The following is a 20887-nucleotide window of genomic DNA, read 5'->3' on the forward strand; positions in this document are numbered from 1 at the left end:
CATCAGTGTCAAAATATATTTTTCCAAAAATATATTTTGCCACTGATCAGATGGAATGTGCTGTCTAGGAAGGAGCCGCAGATGCTGGTTTAAACCAAAGGTACAGTAGACACAAAATGCTGGAGTAACTGTATTCAATGTGATATCAGAAAGCAGGTGTTCATATTCTCAAGCCAATTTGAAACAGGCAATGAATGATGTTTTACTCAGCAACACACATTCCACGAATGAATAAATCAGAAGCAGCACATTCTATCGAAGATAGACTCAAAATGCTGGAGTAACTCAGAGGGACAGGCGGCATCTTTGGTGAAAAGGAATAGGTGATGTTTCGGGTCAAGACTGAGTGTGAAGAAGGGTCTCGACCCTAAACGTCGCCTATTCTTTTTATCCAGAGTTGCTGTCTGACCCGTTGAGTTCGCTTTTTGTGTCTATCTTCAGTTTAAATGAGCACCGGCAGTTCCTTCCTGCACCTAAACTAAGTAATTTTCAATCAAATGGGGTTTACTGAGATAAGTGAAAGCTTCCTTTCTCTAGCTTGCTAAACTCAGTTAAACTGGGTGAAAGAACAAAATCATTGATTATCCATTATTCCCACTGAAAAACATGAATTTTGAGATCTTTGTGTACCTTAGTAAGCCCTCGATTTACTTTCTGCACCTTTTAGACTTTAGAGATACAGTGCAGAAACAAGCTCTTCAGCTCACCGTGTCCATGCCGACCAGCGACCACCCTGTACACTAGCACTATCCTACACACTAGGTATAATTTACAATTTTAACAAAGCCAATTAGCCTACAAACCTGCATGTCTTTGGAATGCGGGAGGAAACCAGAGCACCCAGAGAAAACCCACACAGTCACAGGGAGAACGTACAAACTCTAGACAGACAGCACCCGTAGTCAGGATTGAATCTAGGTCTCTGGTGCTATAAGGCAGCAAGTTTACCATTGTGCCCCTGTGCTGCCCTGTATGCTATGATGTTTTACAAATTAAGCTTGTTCTTGTGTTGCCTTCTTTCCTAACGTTGCACTCATTAAGCGCTTCCTTGTTCTTAGTCTCTAGGAGTTAGTGTACTTCTTTCACTTCAGTGGCAGGGTCGTCTGCTGATGAGGTGGAAGAATTAAACTTACATATAAACACTGGAATTAGGAGCAGGATTGTGCCATTCAAACCCTCAGACTTGCTCTGCCGTTTATTAAGATCACGGTTGATCTGATCATAACCTCTGCATTTCCTTTTCACTCCTTGCTTATTAAAAATGATCTACCTCTGCCTCCAATATATCATAGACTCTGCTTCTACAGTTGTTTGAGGAAGAGATTTCCAAAGATACAATTTACCATTAAAAAGAAATCTGCTAAAATTTTTGAAATAGTCAACGATATATTTCAACAATATATAGTCAACAGCTACTTCTAGTTCTAGATTCCCCTGCAGCAGACAACGTTCTCTACACATCCACCCACTTCAGAACCATCAAGATCTTAAAGTGTTTCAATCATTCTCTCTCCTCCCTCTAAACTCCAATGAATATACTGTTTTCAGTATTGGGAGTGTCTCGAACCAGAGGGCACAACTCAGAATAAAAGAATGTACTTTTAACATAGAAACATAGAAAATATGTGCAGGAGTAGGTCATTCAGCCCTTCGAGCCTGCACCGCCATTCAATATGATCATGGCTGATCATCCAACTCAGTATCCTGTACCTGCCTTCTCTCCATACCCCCTTAGAATGGAGATGAGGAGGAATTTCTTTAGCTAGAGGGTGGTGAATCTGTGGAATTAATTACCACAAACGGCAGTGGAGGTCAATTCTTTGGATATTTCTAAAGCGGAGATTACTAAATTCTTGGTTAGTAAGGCCATCAAAAGGTTACAGGCTCAATGGGTCGAATGGCCTTATTCTGTTTCTGTGTTTTATGAACTTAAACTTAATCTGTTAACCAGAACTTTAAAAATCAATCGTTCATATGCATTTTTATTGACTTTGTGTTGACCTTTAAATGAATGCCGACTAACATGAAATATTCTCTTCACGTGATCCTTTTTCTCTCCACGCCTGATGTGGATTGTAGCAAAGCTGACTGCATAAGATTGTGTGTGATACAAGATATGGAGTGGGTCTTAACTTTCATTATGGAATTTGCAACTATAATGAACGGCCGTATAACATCATCGCAGAATAGTTGGTTCATGCTTTGAAATCTGCACGATAAACCGTCATGGGGACCAACAACTGCCTTTAGATGATGAATCAATTTTTCTGGATCAATCTCCATTTAATGCAATCTGTTTTGTGCCAATGATAATCTTCCCCAGTGTTTCTCAATGAATGGCAAATTCCATCTGTCTGTAGAAGAGTCCCGACCCAAAAGGTCACCTATTCCTTTTCTCCTGACCCACTGAGTTACTCCATCTTTTTGTGTCTATCTGTGCCCGATTCTACTGTTATAAAGATGTTATAACTAATTAGAATATTGCTCAAAAAATAAATCTCTCTCAGCAAATTATGCTGACTGCTAAACTAGGAATAAAAAGGAATAGAAATACTTTATTGTCACGTGTGACTTGGCACAGTAAAATTCTTTGCTTGCTTCCAAAAAATTGAATAGTCTATGTCCCTTAGATGATGGAGCCTTATTGTAATGGAGTTTGTGGGAGAAACCAGCACATCTGATCTAGCCTTTGCTCTGGTGGCACAGTGGTGCAGCTGAGGGAACTACTGTCTCACAGTGCCAGTGACTCGGGTTCAATCCTGATCTTGGGTGCTGTCAGTGTGGTGTTTGCATGTTCTCCTTGTGACAAGCGGGTTTAGTCTTCTAGATCAACTTACCATGGGGGATTTTATCAAATGACTCACTAAAATCCATGTAGACAACATCCACCACCTTGCCCTCATAGATCTTATTTGTCACCTCCTCAAAAAACCCAATCAGCAAAGCCATGTTGACTGTCCCTAATTAAACCATTCTCTTCCTAATGGGAGTAAATCCTATTCCAATCCTCTGCAATAGCATCCCTTCCATGGAAACAGATCCTTCGGCCTACCGAGTCCACGCCGATCATCGATCACCCATTCACACTAGTTCTATGTTATAGGGGGTGTGCACGTAAGGTCACTGGGTCATAGGGCTTGACGCACGGAGCCGCTCAATCCATCTGGAGGACACCCATAACTTCCGGTATATGTTATTAATGCAAGAAACGCGTACTTTCCTACCTGTTAAAAACCGCCAAAATTTTGAATTTTTGCGCTGTAAAAAATTGTGGAAGTCGGGGTAAGTGTGAGAGACATGTACCCAACTTTAGAATTACAAAAGTGAAGCGAAATGAAGGTAAAGAGAAGCGAGAGCTGAAGGGACAACAGCAGCTAAAGTGCTTGGCGAACATTGGCTGTGCAGATATCGGAATTGAAAATATTGGGAATTATCGCGTTTGCTCACTGCATTTCATCAACAGTAAGGCATTATTTGTGGTTTTTCTTGATTCCTTTGGTATCTAAAAAGTCTCAGAAGTGATAAATTTGGCTGTAAATTTTGCTTCAGAGGCATTTTCTTTTTTGTATGTAAAAACCCACTTGGGGAACCATGGGCGATTTAAAACATTTTACAGCCAGATTTATCACTTCTGAAACTTTTTAGATGCCAAAGGAATCAAGAAAAAACACAAATAATGCCTTAGTTGATGAAATACATTGAGCAAACGGCCAATGTTCGCCAAGCACTTTGGCTGTTGTTGTCCCTTCAGCTCTCGTTTCTATCTACCGTCATTCCTCCTCACTTTTGGAATTCTGAAGTAGGCTAAATGTCTCACACGCGTATCCCGATTTCCATAATTATTTACAGCGCAAAAATTGACAATTTCAGCTGGTTTTAACGGGCCCGCTACGCTGGAAACAATGGTCAGTGCTTACCTGCAGTTCATCGCGTGTACTCCATTTGGAGTAGCGTAGCAACAGTACGGGTCATGGGTCGTGACCCGACTGCCGTGAAACCTCCCTATACCACTTTCTTATCCACTCCCTACACACTGGGGGCAATATAGAGAGGCCAATACACCTACAAACCCACATGTCTTTGAGATGTGGGAGGAAAGTGGAGCACCCAGAGAAATCCTAGTGGAGTTGCTCAAACTGCATTCAATTGAATCCGAGATATCTCATTAAATCCACCAGCGAGCTTGTTTACCATCAGAGTTGACTGGAGCAGTGATGTCATGCCTAATACTTGCTGTTTGCTGTTGGAGTTACATGATTAATGGTGTTGCCGTAACCCCACCAGGAATTGCTATTATAAATTGTTACACTGTTACAGATGGGATGTCAGACCAAAACATATAAAGTACCAAATAACCATTAACCATGACATCACTTGGGACAATTGCTTACAAATACACAGCATTCAGATTAGTTGTTTGAGAAAAAACAAATGAAAAAATCTGAGACTAAGGAATGTTCTAAAGTGCAATTTAACCATCTAGGTCCCTGCCCAATATTGCTTGGATTATTAAATTGGTCAATATTTTTAATTGACCAATTTAATCACAATTTTTCCTGGCCTTCACTCATACACTCTGTTGTGTCTTCCTAAATTCAGCTTCACAAGGAGAACGATTCATAAATGAGCCAGTGGATGTAATTATGTTTAAAGCTCAGTATAAAGTTTGTATCTCACGTTACTATGCAACTAGCTTGCAGTCTGACACAAGTCTGGTATTTCCAAAGTACAATGGATTGTGGATGAAAGGCTTTTAAATCCTCACAGTACAATTGTAATCAGGATCCGATATTTTAAATTACATCATTGCTGGCACGACTCCAATCACTGGCACTAACACAGTACACATATTTTGCAGAAAGTAATATGTTCCTTCCAGCACCTGAAGGTACAGTATTTTTGAACAAGATTAATGAGCGCTTTCACATAAACACTGTGTTGAATTGTCTTCCATCTTGCCTCCATTCTTAACTCCAACTGCTGCATGCAAACCAGCATGGCCTTATTTCTTGTTTCATGTATTTGTGTTTTTATGACTGTCGGCAGATCAATTTCCCTCCTGGGATAAATAAAGTTATATCGTATTGCATTTCTGGAGGAACGCAACAGGTCAGGCAGGATCTGTGGAGGGAATAGGCAGTGAACTTTCTAGGGCGGGACCCCACCGCCTGGTGGAATAGGGGAGAGAAGACTGGGGATCGCAGTCTCGGGTAAGAGACCAACGTCGGGAAGCTCCAAAAGCCGCATGACGTTCGACTAGCCCCGAACCGGGGTAGATCGCCCGGAGCGTGGGGGCTGAGATTCCGTCCCGATGCAGGAACTTGATCGTCCCGACGAGGAGGCCCGCCGCTGGCTACGGGAGTAAGATCATCCCATCAACGGAAGGTTAGAGGCCCCCGACCGCTGGAGGACAAAGAAGGGAGAGATTGAACTTTGTTTTGCCTTCCATCACAGTGAGGAATGTGGAGGAGTCACTGTGGGTGGATGTTTATGTAAAAATGGATTTTGTGTGTTCTGTTGCTTTTTATTAGTATGACCGTTTGGCAAATCAATTTCCTCATATGTTGCAAAACATGCTTGGCTAATAAAGTCTGATTATGATTATGAAAAGAGAGGTGGATACAGGTGGGGATTAGGTTGATTGCCAGAGGAGTGGAGCAGGTGACAAAGACGAGAGGTGTAAAGGAGTCAAAAGGTGTCAGATAAGGAAAGAAGTGGAGGAATGAATGAAACGCCAGAGGGAGAGATGGGGATAGAAGGTAACGGCAGAAGTGAAAATGGATGGGAGGGAGATGAAAGTTCCCTTCCATTCCCTCCACTGGTAAGTTTCTCAAACATCTTGAATCCCAGTGGTTCCCTTCATAGTTCCATTTCTTACCAACTTAGCTCACAAAAAGTCTCAAGTTTAACAGATAACTTGAGGAGCCTCTGGATATTGGGTTGATGTGGACATTCGGAACTGCTGCTTGCTAGGGTTAGTGGTAATTCCCCGTTTGATCATAGAAATTATTTACCAAGAGAATTCTGTATCAGATAAAAAGTTGAGGGAAAAATGTGATCTTTGACAAAATTGACACACCCACACCCAGAAACCAATTAATTTGTCCCTGAAAGGCATATTCTTGCTTGCTGACATACTGAATTACAGCATGGTATGGCAGCTGCACCATGGCAGACAGGGAGAGGCTTCAGAGGGTAACTAGGACAGCGCAGAGGATCATTGGCTGCCCTCTCCCCTCCCTGATGGACATCTACACCTCCCGCTGCCTTAGCAGGGCAAAGAAGATCATCAAAGACAGCTCCCATCCTGCGTTTGGACTGTTCGACCTGCTGCCCTCTGGAAGGCGCTATAGGTGCATCAAATCCAGGACCAATAGACACAGAAATAGTTGCTTTACGAGAATTATAACTACTATAAATTCAAATTCACACATGCACTGACTTCACTGCCCAACACCACGGACTTCCATCTGTATATAAGTTGTAGCGCCGCAGAAAAAATGTGCACCTATCCCCCCCCCCCCTCCCTTCTGTTTTTTGTTTTTCTGTTTCTTGTTTTTTGTGCTAAATTGTATGTATACACTGAGTACGAGCAGCTTTCAGTTTCACTGTACATGTATAGTGACAATAAATGGCATATCATATCATATCATATTCACTAAAATATCCATATTTCTCGAATGCTCGGATGTTGGGGATGTCGTGCTAAAAATATAATGCCAAAGTGAATAAGTATGTGTATCCCAAAATAATCCATTCAAAGGAATCATAGTGTGCTTTTCCCTGTGGAAATTTATTAATAACTGCTGGAAATAAGTAACCTTGATAGATGATAGGATCTTTCCACTCAGCATCCTGTCCGTGAGATCATTTTTCAAGTGGAGTTCACAAAATAGATTTTATAACCTCCTAGTTACTTTGATATATATTATGTGTTCCTATGCTGACCATCTGCCTCAGTATTAACCTACACCTGTCTGGTCTTTATTTGAAACACCTTGATGCATGATGCTATAAAAATATATGATGTAGTCGGCTCATGTGGTTAAAAATCATGCTCGACTTCAATGAAACTTTATTAATCATTCCACTAGAATTTAGGACTGCAAACGTGGTCATGCCAATTTAAAAGTTACAGTAAAAGATACAATTTATTCATGTTGGGAAGATGCCAAATCATATTAGAATTGTGAAAACATGATTTAGCCTGCATTAACAAGTGTGCACAGCTGCAATGACGGTCGATTAATTAACATTGTTACCATGCTTTGGTTAAAATTCTAAAACTTTGCTTCGGTAAAATTGTAAAATTGGCCCTAGGGTGCAGAATAGTATTAGTGGTGTTGGGATCGATTTTCAGCGCGGACTCGGTGGGCCGAAGTGCCTGTTTCTACGCTGTATTTCCAAGCAAAACAAAACTAAGCTATTTATTCCAACGGTACTGTAATATGACATTAAAAATACACTTCTGAAAGATCAGTCATCACCCCACTCTGAAGAAGGATGTAGACACAAAATGCTGTAGTAACTCAGCGGGACAGGCATCATCTCTGGAAAGAAGGAATGGGTGATGTTTCGGTTCGAGACCCTTCTTCAGACTGATGTATTGGATGTATGTATAAGCAGGATGTATTGGGCACTGGTTGCACCTTTCCAATGCCCCGCTACATCCCCGGTCGCCAGTATCACCTCATGCATCAATGCCAGATGTTGTTACTCGAGCTTTCTAGCCAAATGCTTGTTCTTTTTCAGCAACACCTTATCCTGGTGGGTTCAAATGTTTTACATGTGAAAATGCAGCAGATAATTATGAGTGCAATCGCTGGGCTCCAGATGTCTACTGCCCGAGAGGTACGTCCAATTTTCACGGCAATGCTTTTGTAAAGTACACCATCTTGACACACACCAAAATATTGCACATTTAACTATGATCCATACACTGATCAGTTTCTTTGAAGAAGTCCATTTGAGCTTGATGAAAATGGAAACTTGTACATGTAAAAACTACGCAAAAATATGTTAATGGTCCATTAATTCATGGAATGCAATAGGTTGAGGGGAGACCTGATTGAAATGTATAAAACTATGAGGTGTAGATAGGTTAGACTGAGAGAACCTATTCCCCAGGATAGAAATTTCAAATACTAGAGAGGTGAGAGAGGCAAAATTTAAAGGAGATGTGCGGGGCAAGTTTTCTTTTTACAGAGGATAGTGAGTGCCTGGAACGCTTTACCAGGGATGGTGGTGGAGACAGATACAACAGTGATATCAGAATTAAAGGACGTTCTTTTAGGAAGGTAGAAAGAAAAAGCTGGAGTAACTCAGCCGGACAAGCAGCATCTCTGGAGAGAGGGAATGGGTGACGTTTCGGGTCAAGACCCTTCTTCAGACTGGCTAGGGATAAGGGAAATGAGATATAGACAATAATGTGAAGAGATAAAGAGCAATGTATGATAGATATGCAAAAAAGTAACGATGATAAAGGAAACAGGCCATTGTTAGCTGTATGTAGGGTGAAAATGAGAAGCTAGTGCGACTTGGATTGGGGGAGGGATAGAGAGAGAGGGAATGCCCGCGCTCCCTGAAGTGAGAGAAATCAAGATTCATACCACTGCCCAAGAAAAATATGAGATTCTTCTCCTCCAATTTGTGTTTAGCCTCATGACAATGGAGGAGACCTAGGACAGAAAGGTTTGTGTAGGAGTGGGAAGGAGAATTAGAGTGTCCAACAACTGGGAGATCAGGTGGGTTCAGGCAGACTATGCGAAGGTGTTCTGCTAAACGATATAGAAATGAGCTGAGGAGAAATGTCTTTAGTCAGAGGGTGGTGAATCTGTGGATTTCTTTGCCACAATAGGCTGTGGAGGCCCAATGGATATATTTAAGGCAGAGATAGATTCTTGATTTGTACAGGTGTCAGAGGTTATGGAGATAAGGCAGGAGAATGGGGTTAGGAGGGAGTGAGAGATCAGCCATGATTGAATGGTAGAGTAGACTTGATGGGCCGAATGGCCTAATGCTACTATTCCTTGTGATATTTAAGAGACTTTTGGATAGGCACAATGGATATGCAGGGAATAAAATGATATGGATTATATACAGGGAGATTAGGGTTTGCTGCTGGCATTAGGTTGGGCACAGACATTGTGGGCTGAGGCACCTGTTCCTGTGATGTATTATGTTCTAATTCCCCAACGTCAACTTTCACTTCTTACAGAAGCTAGTGATCTCCCATGTTTGCAATATTAAAAATATATTGATAATGTGCCAGATTATTCAACCAGTAATCTAGATCTGTTGACACCAGTTGTCATTGACCAAGTCTGGCACATTCTTTGTGGAAGGAAAGAGACTTTCCATTTCATTCCCATCAAATGTGATCATTCATTACAACAAAATCCACAGCAGTAAGTTTACAGTAGAAGATTGCTGTTTCTCAATCCAATCTGTGACTTGCTTTCCAGAATCCAGTCAAGTCACTGAGGTAACAAACCCCCATTGTCTGTCTGCACAGGTCATTTTTAGACTTGATGTTTGCCATTGTTAAATATCAGGCGGCTCAGTGGCGCAGCAGTAGAGTTGCGGCCTTGCAGTGCCAGAGACCTGGGTTTGATCCTGACTAAGGGTACTGTCTGTACAGAGTTTGTACATTCTCCCTGTGACCACGCGGGTTTTCTCCAGGTGCTCCAGTTACCTCTAAAGATGTACACGTTTATAGGTTCATTAGCTTTAGTAAAATTGTTATTCCAACTGGCTTAAGTCTTATCTACCTGTATATAATCCATATCCCTTTATTCCCTGCATAGCCATGTGCCTATCCAAAAATCTCTTAAATATCACTGTTGCTATGAGAATACAGGGTGACTTGGACAGGTTGGGGGAGTGGGCAGATGCATGGCAGATGAAGTTAAATGCGGATAAATGCGAGGTTATCCACTTAGTAACAAAAACAGTAAGGCAGATTACTATCTAAATGGCATCAAGTTGGGAAAAGGGGAGTACAATGGGATCTGGGGGTCCTTGTACACCAGTCTATGAAAGTAAGCATGCAGGTACAGCAGGCAGTGAAGAAAGTGAATGGCATGTTGGCCTTTTGACAAGAGGAATCGAATATAGGAGCAAAGAGGTCCTTCTACAGTTGTACAGAGCCCTAGTGAGACCTCACCTGGAGTATTGTGTCCAGTTTTGGTCCCCTAATTTGAGGAAGGACATTCTTGCTATTGAGGGAGTGCAGCGTAGGTTTACAAGTTTAATTCTCGGGATGGCGGGACTGTCATATGCTGCGAGAATGGAGCAGCTGGGCTTGTACCCTCTGGAGTTTAGAAGGATGAGAGGGTATCTCATTGAAACATATAAGATTGTTAAGAGCTTGGACACGCTAGAGGCAGGAAACATGTTCCCGATGTTGGGGGAGTCCAGAATTACGGGCCACAGTTTAAGCCATTTACAACAGAGACGAGGAAACACTTTTTCTCACAGAGAGTGCTGAGTCTGTGGAATTCACTGCCTCAGAGGGCGGTGGAGGCGGGTTCTATGGATGCTTTCAAGAGAGAGCTAGATAGGGCTCTTGAAAATAGCGGAGTCGGGGGATATGGGGAGAAGGCAGGAACGGAGTACTGATTGGGGATGATCAGCCATGATCACATTGAATGGCGGTGCTGGCTCGAAGGGCCAAAAGGCCTACTCATGCACCTATTGTCTATTGTATCTATCTCCACCACCATCCTTGGTAGTGCATTCCAGGCACTCACTACCCTCTGTACTTGCTCCGCACAAATTTTGCCCCTTTCACCTTAAGGTTATGCTAGTATTTGAAGTTTATTTTATGAGGGAGTAGGTGCTGACTGTCTATCCTATCTGTTCAACTAATTGCTGATGGTTCATTGCCTTCTCAACAGTTTGATTATTGCTACATTGGCAAATAAAATAACCTTTTGTCATCACCAAATCTATCCTCCCACATCAGTCCCCAGCTTTCTATCCATATTGGCTTTGAGCTAGTGATTGTGATATACAAGACTTTCACCAGAGGGATTGACATTTCATTTGTTTTCTTGCATAATAGAAAGGCCAGACCTTCTCGTGAACTCCATGAGCTAGACTGGGACTGCAAAGTTACAAATTGAGTGTGTAGCAAAGGAACTGAGGATGCTGGCATTTACCGAAGATAGACACAAAGTGTTGGAGTAACTTAGCGGGTCAGGCGACATCTCAGGAGAAAAAGGATATGTGATGTTTTGTGTTGGGATCTTTATTGAGTGCTCAGAGGGGGTGTGTGTCGGCAGGACAAGAATCGATGACCCCGGGGAGGCAGTGAAAGTGGGAGGTACAAATTGAGTATTCCTTATAGCAAGAGATGAGAGTGGACAAATGAAACTCACAAAATAATCTATTCCCAAAAAACTGGTTGCGGATATAAAGTTTAAACTTCCCAGTTCAGGCTCAAATACAAAAATCCATTGTCTGAAGCATAGTCGCTACAAACATCGCAAATGGAATGTCTGCAAAGTAAGATTATAAAGTGGTATTCTTGCATGATGCTTTTTCTATCATTTATAATGATGATCATCTGAGGGATTTTATTATTAAAATGAGGGCTTGTATCAAACATTTGTGTGAGATAAAATGAATGTACTGCATTGCTGCATCATTGTGTATGTAATGGTAGTTAATTGTGATAAGCCTGTTCAATATTCCACACAAAGGCTTTTGAACACTGTTAAAGGCCCTCATTGTAATTTGCTCTTTTCTTCCTAGAAACACAGTACTGCTACACAAGGCATAAAATGAATGCAAAGGGCGACAGTTCATCAGTTACAAAGCGATGTGTATCGTTGAAGGATTGTTTATCCTTAGGATGCACGCAGCCTGATCATGAAGGATACAAGGTGAATAGGTGGTGTTCACATTCATTTTAAAGACCTTTTCGCACATGTCTGATGTTCCTAGTTGCTCAATTTTCTATGATTCAATGGCTGCATTAAGCTATGTTTACCCCTACCCCCACTCAAGTTATTAAGAAGGTGCCAATTATAGTAGGGATTGTAATATCAAGCCCTATAAGCTTAACTGAGGCTCCAAGGAAGGAGCTGGGAAACAGCTCATTTCCTTTTCCTCTGACTAGTCTGAAGAAGGGTCTCGACCCGAAATGCAACCCATTCCTTTTCTCCAGAGATGCTGCCTGTCCCGCTGAGTTACTCCAGCATTTTGAGTCTCTTGTGTTATTTGACGGGCAGGTTACAAACAAAAGAACAAACATTTTAATGATTGAAGAGCAGGCTCATCTCCTCCAGGTGATGAAGCCGAATTTTAGTTAAAAATATTAAATTGGTTTCTGGGCTAGCTTACAGCTTATATTTAGTGTCAAATTAGGCTTTCCTCAGGTTGGGGGGTGTGAGAGATAACATTGTCTCCCAAGTGAAGGAGCTGGAGAGAAACCTTTGAAGTAGAGATCAAATAACCAATGTTTATGGGGGAGCAGGCAATCAAGGAAGAGAGAAATAAACAGTTGCATCTTTGTAAACAAGTGACCTATGTTTATGAGGGACCAAATGACAGAGGAAGCAGCGAAAAGAGCTAGGGGTGGTCTATTTGGAGATAAGGCAAATGGACAATGTTTTTAGTATATCTTGTACCATGTAAAAAAAAAAGGTTTGATGTGATGTATTCTGTGGAAACCTTTTCCAGTACTTCTGACCATGACTAATGTCTGTGGAATGTGATAAGGGGACAAAAAACCTATTTAAAGCAATGTAATTCTGTTGTTCAGAGAAGGTGACTGAGCACAGTCAAGTGTCTGGGTTGGTCACTTGACTGTAGTTCTCCCTCCCTTCCATCGGCCGATGTTAAGTAAAGTTTTGAACTGGTCTACCAAATAGTGTGTGGTGTCTGTTTATTAAGAAGCGAACCTGGTTTAGTTGTTATAAAAGTGACTTTTTCACAGGCCTGCTGCATACAATATGATAGGCACAAAGTGTTAGAGTAACTTAGCAGGTCAGGCAGCATCTCAGGAGAAAATTAACAGGTGACGTTTCGGGTCGGAACCCTTTTCCTGACTCAATCAATATGATGATGCTCAAACAAGTTGTACCGTCAGTTCCCATTCCATCCAGGCATGGAACCTAATGCTTATCAAGATTCTACATCTCTTCCCCCACTACAATCAGTCTGAAGAAGGGTCTTAATCCCATGCGTCACCTATCCATGTCCTCCAGAGATGATGCCTAACCCGCTGAGATACTCCCAACACTTTATGTTCCATGTAAAATTCCAGCATCTACAGTCCCTTGTGTCAAAGATTCTGCATCTGCCCAATTACCATTCAATGACTATTTCTACCACTTTGAGGAAGAAAATGCCAAAGTCTCATGGCCCTCTGAAAGAAAATGTTTTTTGACCTAATAATTTTAAACCGTGACCCCCAACTTGTGCTCAGTTCTGAGCATCATGTTATAGGAAAGATGGTGTCAACCTGCAAAGGGTACAAAGAAGATTTACGAAGATTTTGCCAGGACTAGAGGGTCTGAGCTATAGGGCGAGGTTGCGCAGGCAAGGACTCTATTCCTTGGAGTGTAGGAGGATGAGGGGTGATCTTATAGAGGTGTATAAAATCATGAGAGGAATAGATCGGGTAGAGTCTCTTGCCCAGAGAACGTGAATCGAAGACCAGAGGACATAGGTTAAAAGTGGAGGAGAAAAGGTTTAATAGGAATCTGAAGGGTAACTTTTTCATGCAATGGTGGTTGGTGTATGGAACAAGCTACCAGAGGAGGTAGTTAAGGCAGGGACTATCCCAACGTTTAAGAAACAGTTAGACAGGTACATGGATAGGACAGGTTTGGAGGGATATGGGCCAAATGCAGGCAGGTGGGACTAGTGTTGCTGGGACATGTTGGCCGGTGTGGGCAAGTTGGGCCGAAGGGCCAGTTTCCACGCTGTATCACTCTATGACTCTTTATCTCTAAATTTTCCCATGCGAGGAAACAGTATACTTTTTGCTTCCACCTCCTTAAAACCCCTCAGGACCTTATGTGTTTTAATCAAGTTGTCCCTCATTTTAATAGCTCCAGCAGTTCCAAACTTAGCATAACTTCTTAAGCCAACCTGCCCATTTCTGGAATCCGTTTAATAATCTTTCTATGAACTGCTTCCAATGCTTTTATATTCTTTAAACCAACAGACAATACTGTTACAAATACCTTATACGACTGAAGCACAAACGCCCTTATTTTGTATTCAATTCAATTCACAATAAATGATAACATTGTGTTGGAGTCGTAGAGTCACACAGCATGGAAGCAAGCTATTCAGCTCACCCCATCCACACTGGCTCGAGGGCACTCCCATTAATCCCATTTTCCAGCACTTGGCCCAGAGCCTTCTATGTCTATGCAATTCAAGTGCTTGTCTAGACATTTCTTAAATGCTTTCACTACTCTGCTTTCACTACTCTCCCCAGAGGTGGATTATAGATATCCACTACTCTTAGCATGAAACAAGGTCCCCGTCAGATTCCCTCAAGATCTCTTTCTCTTACCCTAATTGTATGTCATAGTCATATGTGCAAACAGGCCCTACAGCCCAAATTGCCCACCCAGGCCAATATGCCCCATCTACATTAGTACCACCTTTACTCTTTTGGCACATATCCCCCTAAACCTATCCTATTCATGTACCTGTCTAATTTTATTTAAACATTGTGATAGTACGTGCCTCAACTACCTACTCCGGTAGTTTGTTCCATGCACCCATCAACCGGTGTAAAAAATAGTTACCCCTCAGGTTCCCATTAAATCCTACCCGCCTCACCTTAGACCTGTGTCCTCTGGTTCTTGATTCCTCTACTCTGGGCAAAAGACTCTGCGTTTACCTGATCTATTCTTCTCATGATTTTGTACGCCTCTCTAATATCACCCCTCATCCTCCTGTGCTACTAGGAATAAAGCCCTAGCCTGCTCAACCTCTCTCTGTAGCTCTGTCCCTCAAGTACTGGAGTCTCCCTCGAGTACTCGAGTTTAATCTACTGCTGGTATGAGGAAAGGTTTCCTGTAGTCTAGTCCATTCATAAATTTTATACACCTCAGAATATGTCCTCTCTCAACCTGCTTTGCCCCAAGGAAAACGCACCTTGTCTCTCCTGTCCCTCCTCATAATTGAAACTTTTCATCATGGTGAATCTCCTCCACATGCACTGTCGCATCCTCTGCAGATACTTAACCTGAAGTTTCATATGTGTGTGCCAAGAATGCATGTCTTCTGGTCGAGGTCCAAGCACTTTGATTATTCCAAATGTTTACCCATAGCCCCCTCTACCTCCCACCTCACAGTCCATTGGTGTGGTCCACAAGGATTCCTTGGGGAAGCTGCCACTTGCCAACCATTCGGGGATTTAGTTTAAGAAAGACAAAAATGCTGGAGAAACTCAGCGGGTGAAGCAGCATTTATGGAGTGAAGGAATAGGCGACGTTTCGGGTCGAGACCCTTCTTCAGTTTTTGTTTAGTTTTGTTAAGTTTAGAGATAGAGTGTGGAAACATTTGATTACTACGGGTGTCAGGGGTTATGAAGAGAATGTAGGAGAATGGGATCAGGAGGGAGAGATAGATCAGCCATGATTGAATGGCAGATGGGCCGAATGGCTTACTTCTGCCCCATATCACTTATGACCTTATGACACAGGCCCTTCAGCCCAACAGGTCCACAACGACCAGCGATCCCCACACATTAACATTACCCTACACAAACCTATACGTCTTTAGTGTGTGGGAGGAAAACGAAGATCTTGGTGAAAACACACACAGGTCACGGGGAGAACGTACAAACTCCGAACAGACAAGCATCGTAGTCAGGATCGAACCCGGGTCTCTGGCGCTGCAAGTAAATAGCTCTACCGCTGTGCCACCATTCCGCCCTCAAGAATGTCGAGTTCTTGTGGGAAGTGGCTCAGAAATGCAAGAAGTTAGCAGAGTGGGTCAGAGAATAACTGTTCGTCTTTCTAGTCTTTTGAGCATTCTGAAAGTTGGAAGGATTCTACCTGATTCTTTTCATTAACAATGGCTGGTATTCAACATTTTAAATCAGTCGATCAATTCTGTCATGGAGCAAGAAAATATGCAAGATGATACCCTCACTATAAACCAAATAATATTCAGTTTCCCCTTTTTTTCAGATCTGCACTTCGTGCTGTGAAGGGACAATCTGTAACCTCCCATTACCAAGAAACACCTCCCAGGCAGTATTTGCAACATTATCTCCTATAAATCAAACAACTCGACAATCACTTCACTCTGCAGTGACTTTAACATGCATTAGTCTTCTCTTGTTGCTTGTTGAATAGCTGGTGCTATTTGATGCTTCCGTGTACAGCGTTATCTAACATAGTATTTATTTTTGTATGATCCATTTATACAGTGAAATGTCTTATATGCTGTAAAAAAAAATAATGGTTAAAGAAATGGCCAAACTGATTCCTGTTGTAAAAGTGCATGTGACTTGAGAAAACAAAATCTTGGCGTGCATGATGATGAAAACTGAATTCAATAATCAATATTTATAATCTGTTTATTCTTTACTGTGTGTTTATGCAAGCATGAACATGTCAAAGTAGACAGTACCCACACAAAAACCTAGGTTACTGACACATGATGATTAACTCGATGAGATCTAAAATCATTTAATTTTAAAAAATTGAAAAAAAAAAATGATATCTGTAATAAGGAAATTAAACTACCATGCTGTCATAAAACTCCATCTGGTTTACAAATGTCCTATGGAGAATGAAATGTGCAGTCTTTATTCTGTCTGCCCTTTATGTGACTCCAGGCTCACAATAATACTTCCATCTGAAATGGCCAAGCGATTCGCTCAGTTTGATGGCTCACTATTACTTTCTACAATAACACAGCATGCAAACAAGTCCTTTGACCCACCATGTCTGCATCAACACCGTGGATAGCACAGTGGCGCAGTGGTAGACCCAGGTTCCATCCAGACTACGGGTGCTGGCTGTGCAAAGTTTGTATGTTCTCCCTGGGACCACGCGGGCTTTCTCTGGGTGCTCTAGTCCCCCCCCCCCCCCCCCACATCATAATGCAAATTTGTAGGTTCTGTAAATTGTTCCCAGAGTGTAGGATGCAAAACTGTGTAGGATGCTAAATTGAAATAACGGTGAACGGGTGATCGATGGTCGGCGTGGACTTGGGCCTGTTTCCACGCTGTATCTCTGTACAAACTGTACTAAACTGTACAAACGGACACTCAAGCATCCATCAACACAATTTCCACGCTAATCCCATTTAATTTTGCTACGTTACCATTATTTCCCCCTGCCAGATTCTACCACTCACCTACAAACTATTGACAATTTATAGCGGCCAGTTCACATGGTGAGTCGAGACACTTTGTCTAGACTAGAATATGAAGTCTCGACCCGAAACGTCAACTGTAGTCCACAGATGCTGCCTGATCTGCTTAGTTCTTCCAGGTGTTTTTTTGCTCCAGATTCCATCACCTGCAGTCTCTTGTGCTTCTAAGATTCTGACAGTCTTTTTGGAGCTAAACAATAACAACTTGTGTCAGAACTATTGGCAAATGGCAAATTATAGTGGCCATTTAATCTATTAATCTTAACGACTTTGAAATGCAGGAGTAAACTGGGGCCACCTGCTTGAAACTCATCGACACTATGGATTGCCAGTTGCGTCCCACATCAAGATAATAATGAATAGGCACTTTAAGACTCAAGTGTGTGGGAAGTTGTGTCGGATGGGTGAGAGATAGCTGTGGGATAATATAATGCAAGATCAAACAACCCAACTGCAGCACGGTGGCGCAGCGGTAGAGTTGCTGCCTTAATGCACTTGCTGCGCCAGGGACCCGGGATCAATCCCGTCTATGGGCGCTGTCTGTACGGAGTTTGTACGTTCTCCCCGTAACCTGCGAGGGTTTTTTGCCCCAAGATCTTCGGTTTCCTCCCACGTACAGATTTGTAGGTTACTTGGCTTGGTATCAGTCTAAATTATCCCTAAAGTGTGTTAATGTACGGAGTATGTTAATGTGCCAGTGGGTGGGCCAAAGGGCCTGTTTCTCTAAATTAAACTAAAGCTGTGTAACTCAATTATGTATTCCCAACACTTGGATTCCTGCAAGACAATCTGTGCCTTGTTGAGCAGACAGGTCTCACCAACAAAAGGAATGATTTTCTATGACAATTTGGTTTTAGTTTATAAAATATGGTAAACAGGAGATTCAAGTGAAGGCTTCCCTGAGAGGCACACATACCTGTTCTTCACAAAAGCTCAAAAGGAACATATGCACATAGCACATGGTTGTGGAAAGGCACAAGCTTGTAATGGCCAATTAAATATTTCTTGGGCTCCAGAATATTTCTTGGTCATCTGTTGCCGGCCCTGCTTTGTTCTGGCCTTTTCTTACCTTCAGTTCCCTCCCCTCTACTTTCAGTCTGAAGAAAGGTCTCAACTTGAAACGTCACCCAACCTTTTTCTCCAGAGATGCTGCCTGACTGGCCGAGTCACTTTGTGTCTGTCTTTGATTTAGTTTTCGTTTTAGAGATACAGCGCGGTAACAGGTCCGTCGCCCCACCGAGTCCACGTCGACTAGCGATCCCAGTGCACTATCTTACACACGCTAGGGATAATTTATAGTTATACCAAGCCAATTAACCTACAAACCTGTATTTCTTTGGAGTGTGGAAGGAAACTGGAGACTCGTGTTTTATGTCAACATGATGCTGTGGTTTTCCTAGTACACAGTTTATATTTTCAGAAGGGAGTGCAGAAGAAGCTTTAAAGATGATATTTTGAGCATAAGAGCACAGAAAAGCCAAAACGTAACCAATTAGCATTTGGATCATTTACCTCTGCGTGACATTACTGATCAGGATGCAGAACGTTCATTTATATAGCATCAGCTGTCTCAAAAACTGTATCCATTGAAACCATTTTTTTGAAGTGTAGTCCTTGCTGCCATTTAGGAAATAGAAACGTTAATTAAATTAAAAATTTTGTGTACAAAATCATGAGAGGAATGGATCGGTAGACACTTGCCCAGAGTAGGGGAATCGAGAACCGGGGGAGATAGGTTTAAGATGAAGGGGGAAAGATTTAATAGGAATCTGAGGGGTAACCTTTTCATGCAAAGGGTGGCAGGTGTGTGGAACGAGCTGCCAGAGGGGTAGATTAGGCAGGTACTATCACATGATTTAAGAAACATTTAGGCAGGTACATGGAGAGGACAGGTTTAGAGGGATATGGGCCAAATGCAGGCAGGTAGGACTAGTGTAGATGGGACACATTTGCCAGTGTGGCAAGTTGGGATGAAGGGCTTATTTCCACGCTGTAAGACTCTATGACTCTAAATAAATTTGCTGGGCAGGTCACACAGATATTAATGAGATAATGATTGGGTCATCTGCTTGTTGTGATGCTCAACTAGAACCTCCTGCTCTTTGAAAACCTGTTTGTGAGACCACACTTGGACAACTATGTGCAGTTCTGGTCACCCAGCTACAGGGAGGATGCAGCCTGGGGCTTGAGTTATCTGGAGCGGTTGGGTAGATTGGGCCTTTTATCATTGGAGTGTAGAAGACTGAGTGGTGATCTTATAAAAGCATACAAATCACATAAGGCATCTTATAAAGTCATACAAATACAAAGGCATGAGAATTCACATAAACCAGTTTGTTAGTAACCTGAGAAGCCACTGTACTGCACTGGTACCAACCTGATCGAGTGCTCAAGTCTTTATGGTTGCTGTGGGATAACATCACGACTAAGGGGGTACTCAATGTTCTTTTAAAAATCAAGTACCCAGGGAGAAGGAAGCAGGTCTACTGGTGTACAATAGATAGAGATCAGTAAATGCTGGAAGTACTCAGCAGATCAAACAGCATCTATGGAAAGAGCAAGCCATTCAGAGTCAGTGATCTACTGTCCATGGTATTGATGCGATCTGGTTTCCTGTGTGTACACACTGTGCATTACTAACATTTTCTGTTCTTATGTGTGTTATAAGATCTTTACTGCCCTATTCCCACCTCAAGAATATAGCTTACAGTCTCTGCTATTTTTACCGTACCCTGTGGAATCTTTTTAATTTCTTATTTTCTTATATCAAGTCTCACTTGCACAAGGCTACATATTCCATTCAGGTTTTATTCCTCAAATTCCAGCTCAGTAGAAAAAGAAACTGAAATGGTGAGGTTTTTTTTTACATAGCTAGAGAGATAAATATTCTTCAGATGGACAAGATAGACATGTGGATAAAAGTCACTGAAAAATCAACGCCATGGTGCAGCAGGCATTTAGGATGGCAAATGGTGTGATGGTATGAGGCATTTATTGCACAAAGATTTGAATATGAGACATTTAAATTTTGGTCTAATCCCTAATGAAGGATATAGAATGTACCGCAGAGGAATAGGCCCTTTGCCCATGATGTCTGTGCCAAATATGACATCAAGTTAAATCAATCTCCTCTGCCTGTACGTGATCCATTTCATTCATTCCTTGCATTTCCATGTGCCTCGTAAATGCCACTCTCGCGTTTGCCTCACCCTTACCCATGGCACCCAGAACGGGTAAAAACATCCAGGTAAAAACAGGTTTAAAAAAAAACAGTTTATTTACATGGGTCCTTGTAAAAAAAACTTGTCCTGCACATCTCCTAAAAACTTTGCCCCTCTCGCCTTAACCCAATGCTGTCTAATCTTTGACATTTCCATCCAGGTACAAATGTTGCCCACAGTCTATCCTTGAGTTTAGTTTAATGTCATGTGAACTGAGGTACAATAAAAAGCTTTTGTTATGTGCTAACCAGACAGCAGAAAGAAAATACATGATTACAATCGAGCCACAGATACATGACAAAGGG

At 42.0% G+C, this 20887-nt stretch overlaps 1 protein-coding gene across 5 annotated transcripts in view; it reads left to right on the forward strand.

Moving 5' to 3' along the window:
• lypd6 (LY6/PLAUR domain containing 6) overlaps positions 1-16557 on the forward strand; it is a 197275-nt gene extending 180718 nt beyond the window's left edge. For all 5 annotated transcript variants that reach the window (XM_055638704.1, XM_055638702.1, XM_055638703.1 and 2 more), the window contains exons 3-5: positions 7753-7851; positions 11758-11888; positions 16167-16557. In XM_055638704.1, the coding sequence (XP_055494679.1) occupies positions 7753-7851; positions 11758-11888; positions 16167-16334 (398 nt within the window). In that variant the 3' untranslated portion in view covers positions 16335-16557. The remainder of the gene's footprint in view (positions 1-7752; positions 7852-11757; positions 11889-16166) is intronic.
• The last annotated feature ends 4330 nt before the right edge of the window (positions 16558-20887 follow it).

This window comes from Leucoraja erinacea, chromosome 7 (genome assembly GCF_028641065.1).
Source record: "Leucoraja erinacea ecotype New England chromosome 7, Leri_hhj_1, whole genome shotgun sequence".
Taxonomy (NCBI): Eukaryota; Metazoa; Chordata; class Chondrichthyes; order Rajiformes; family Rajidae; genus Leucoraja; species Leucoraja erinaceus.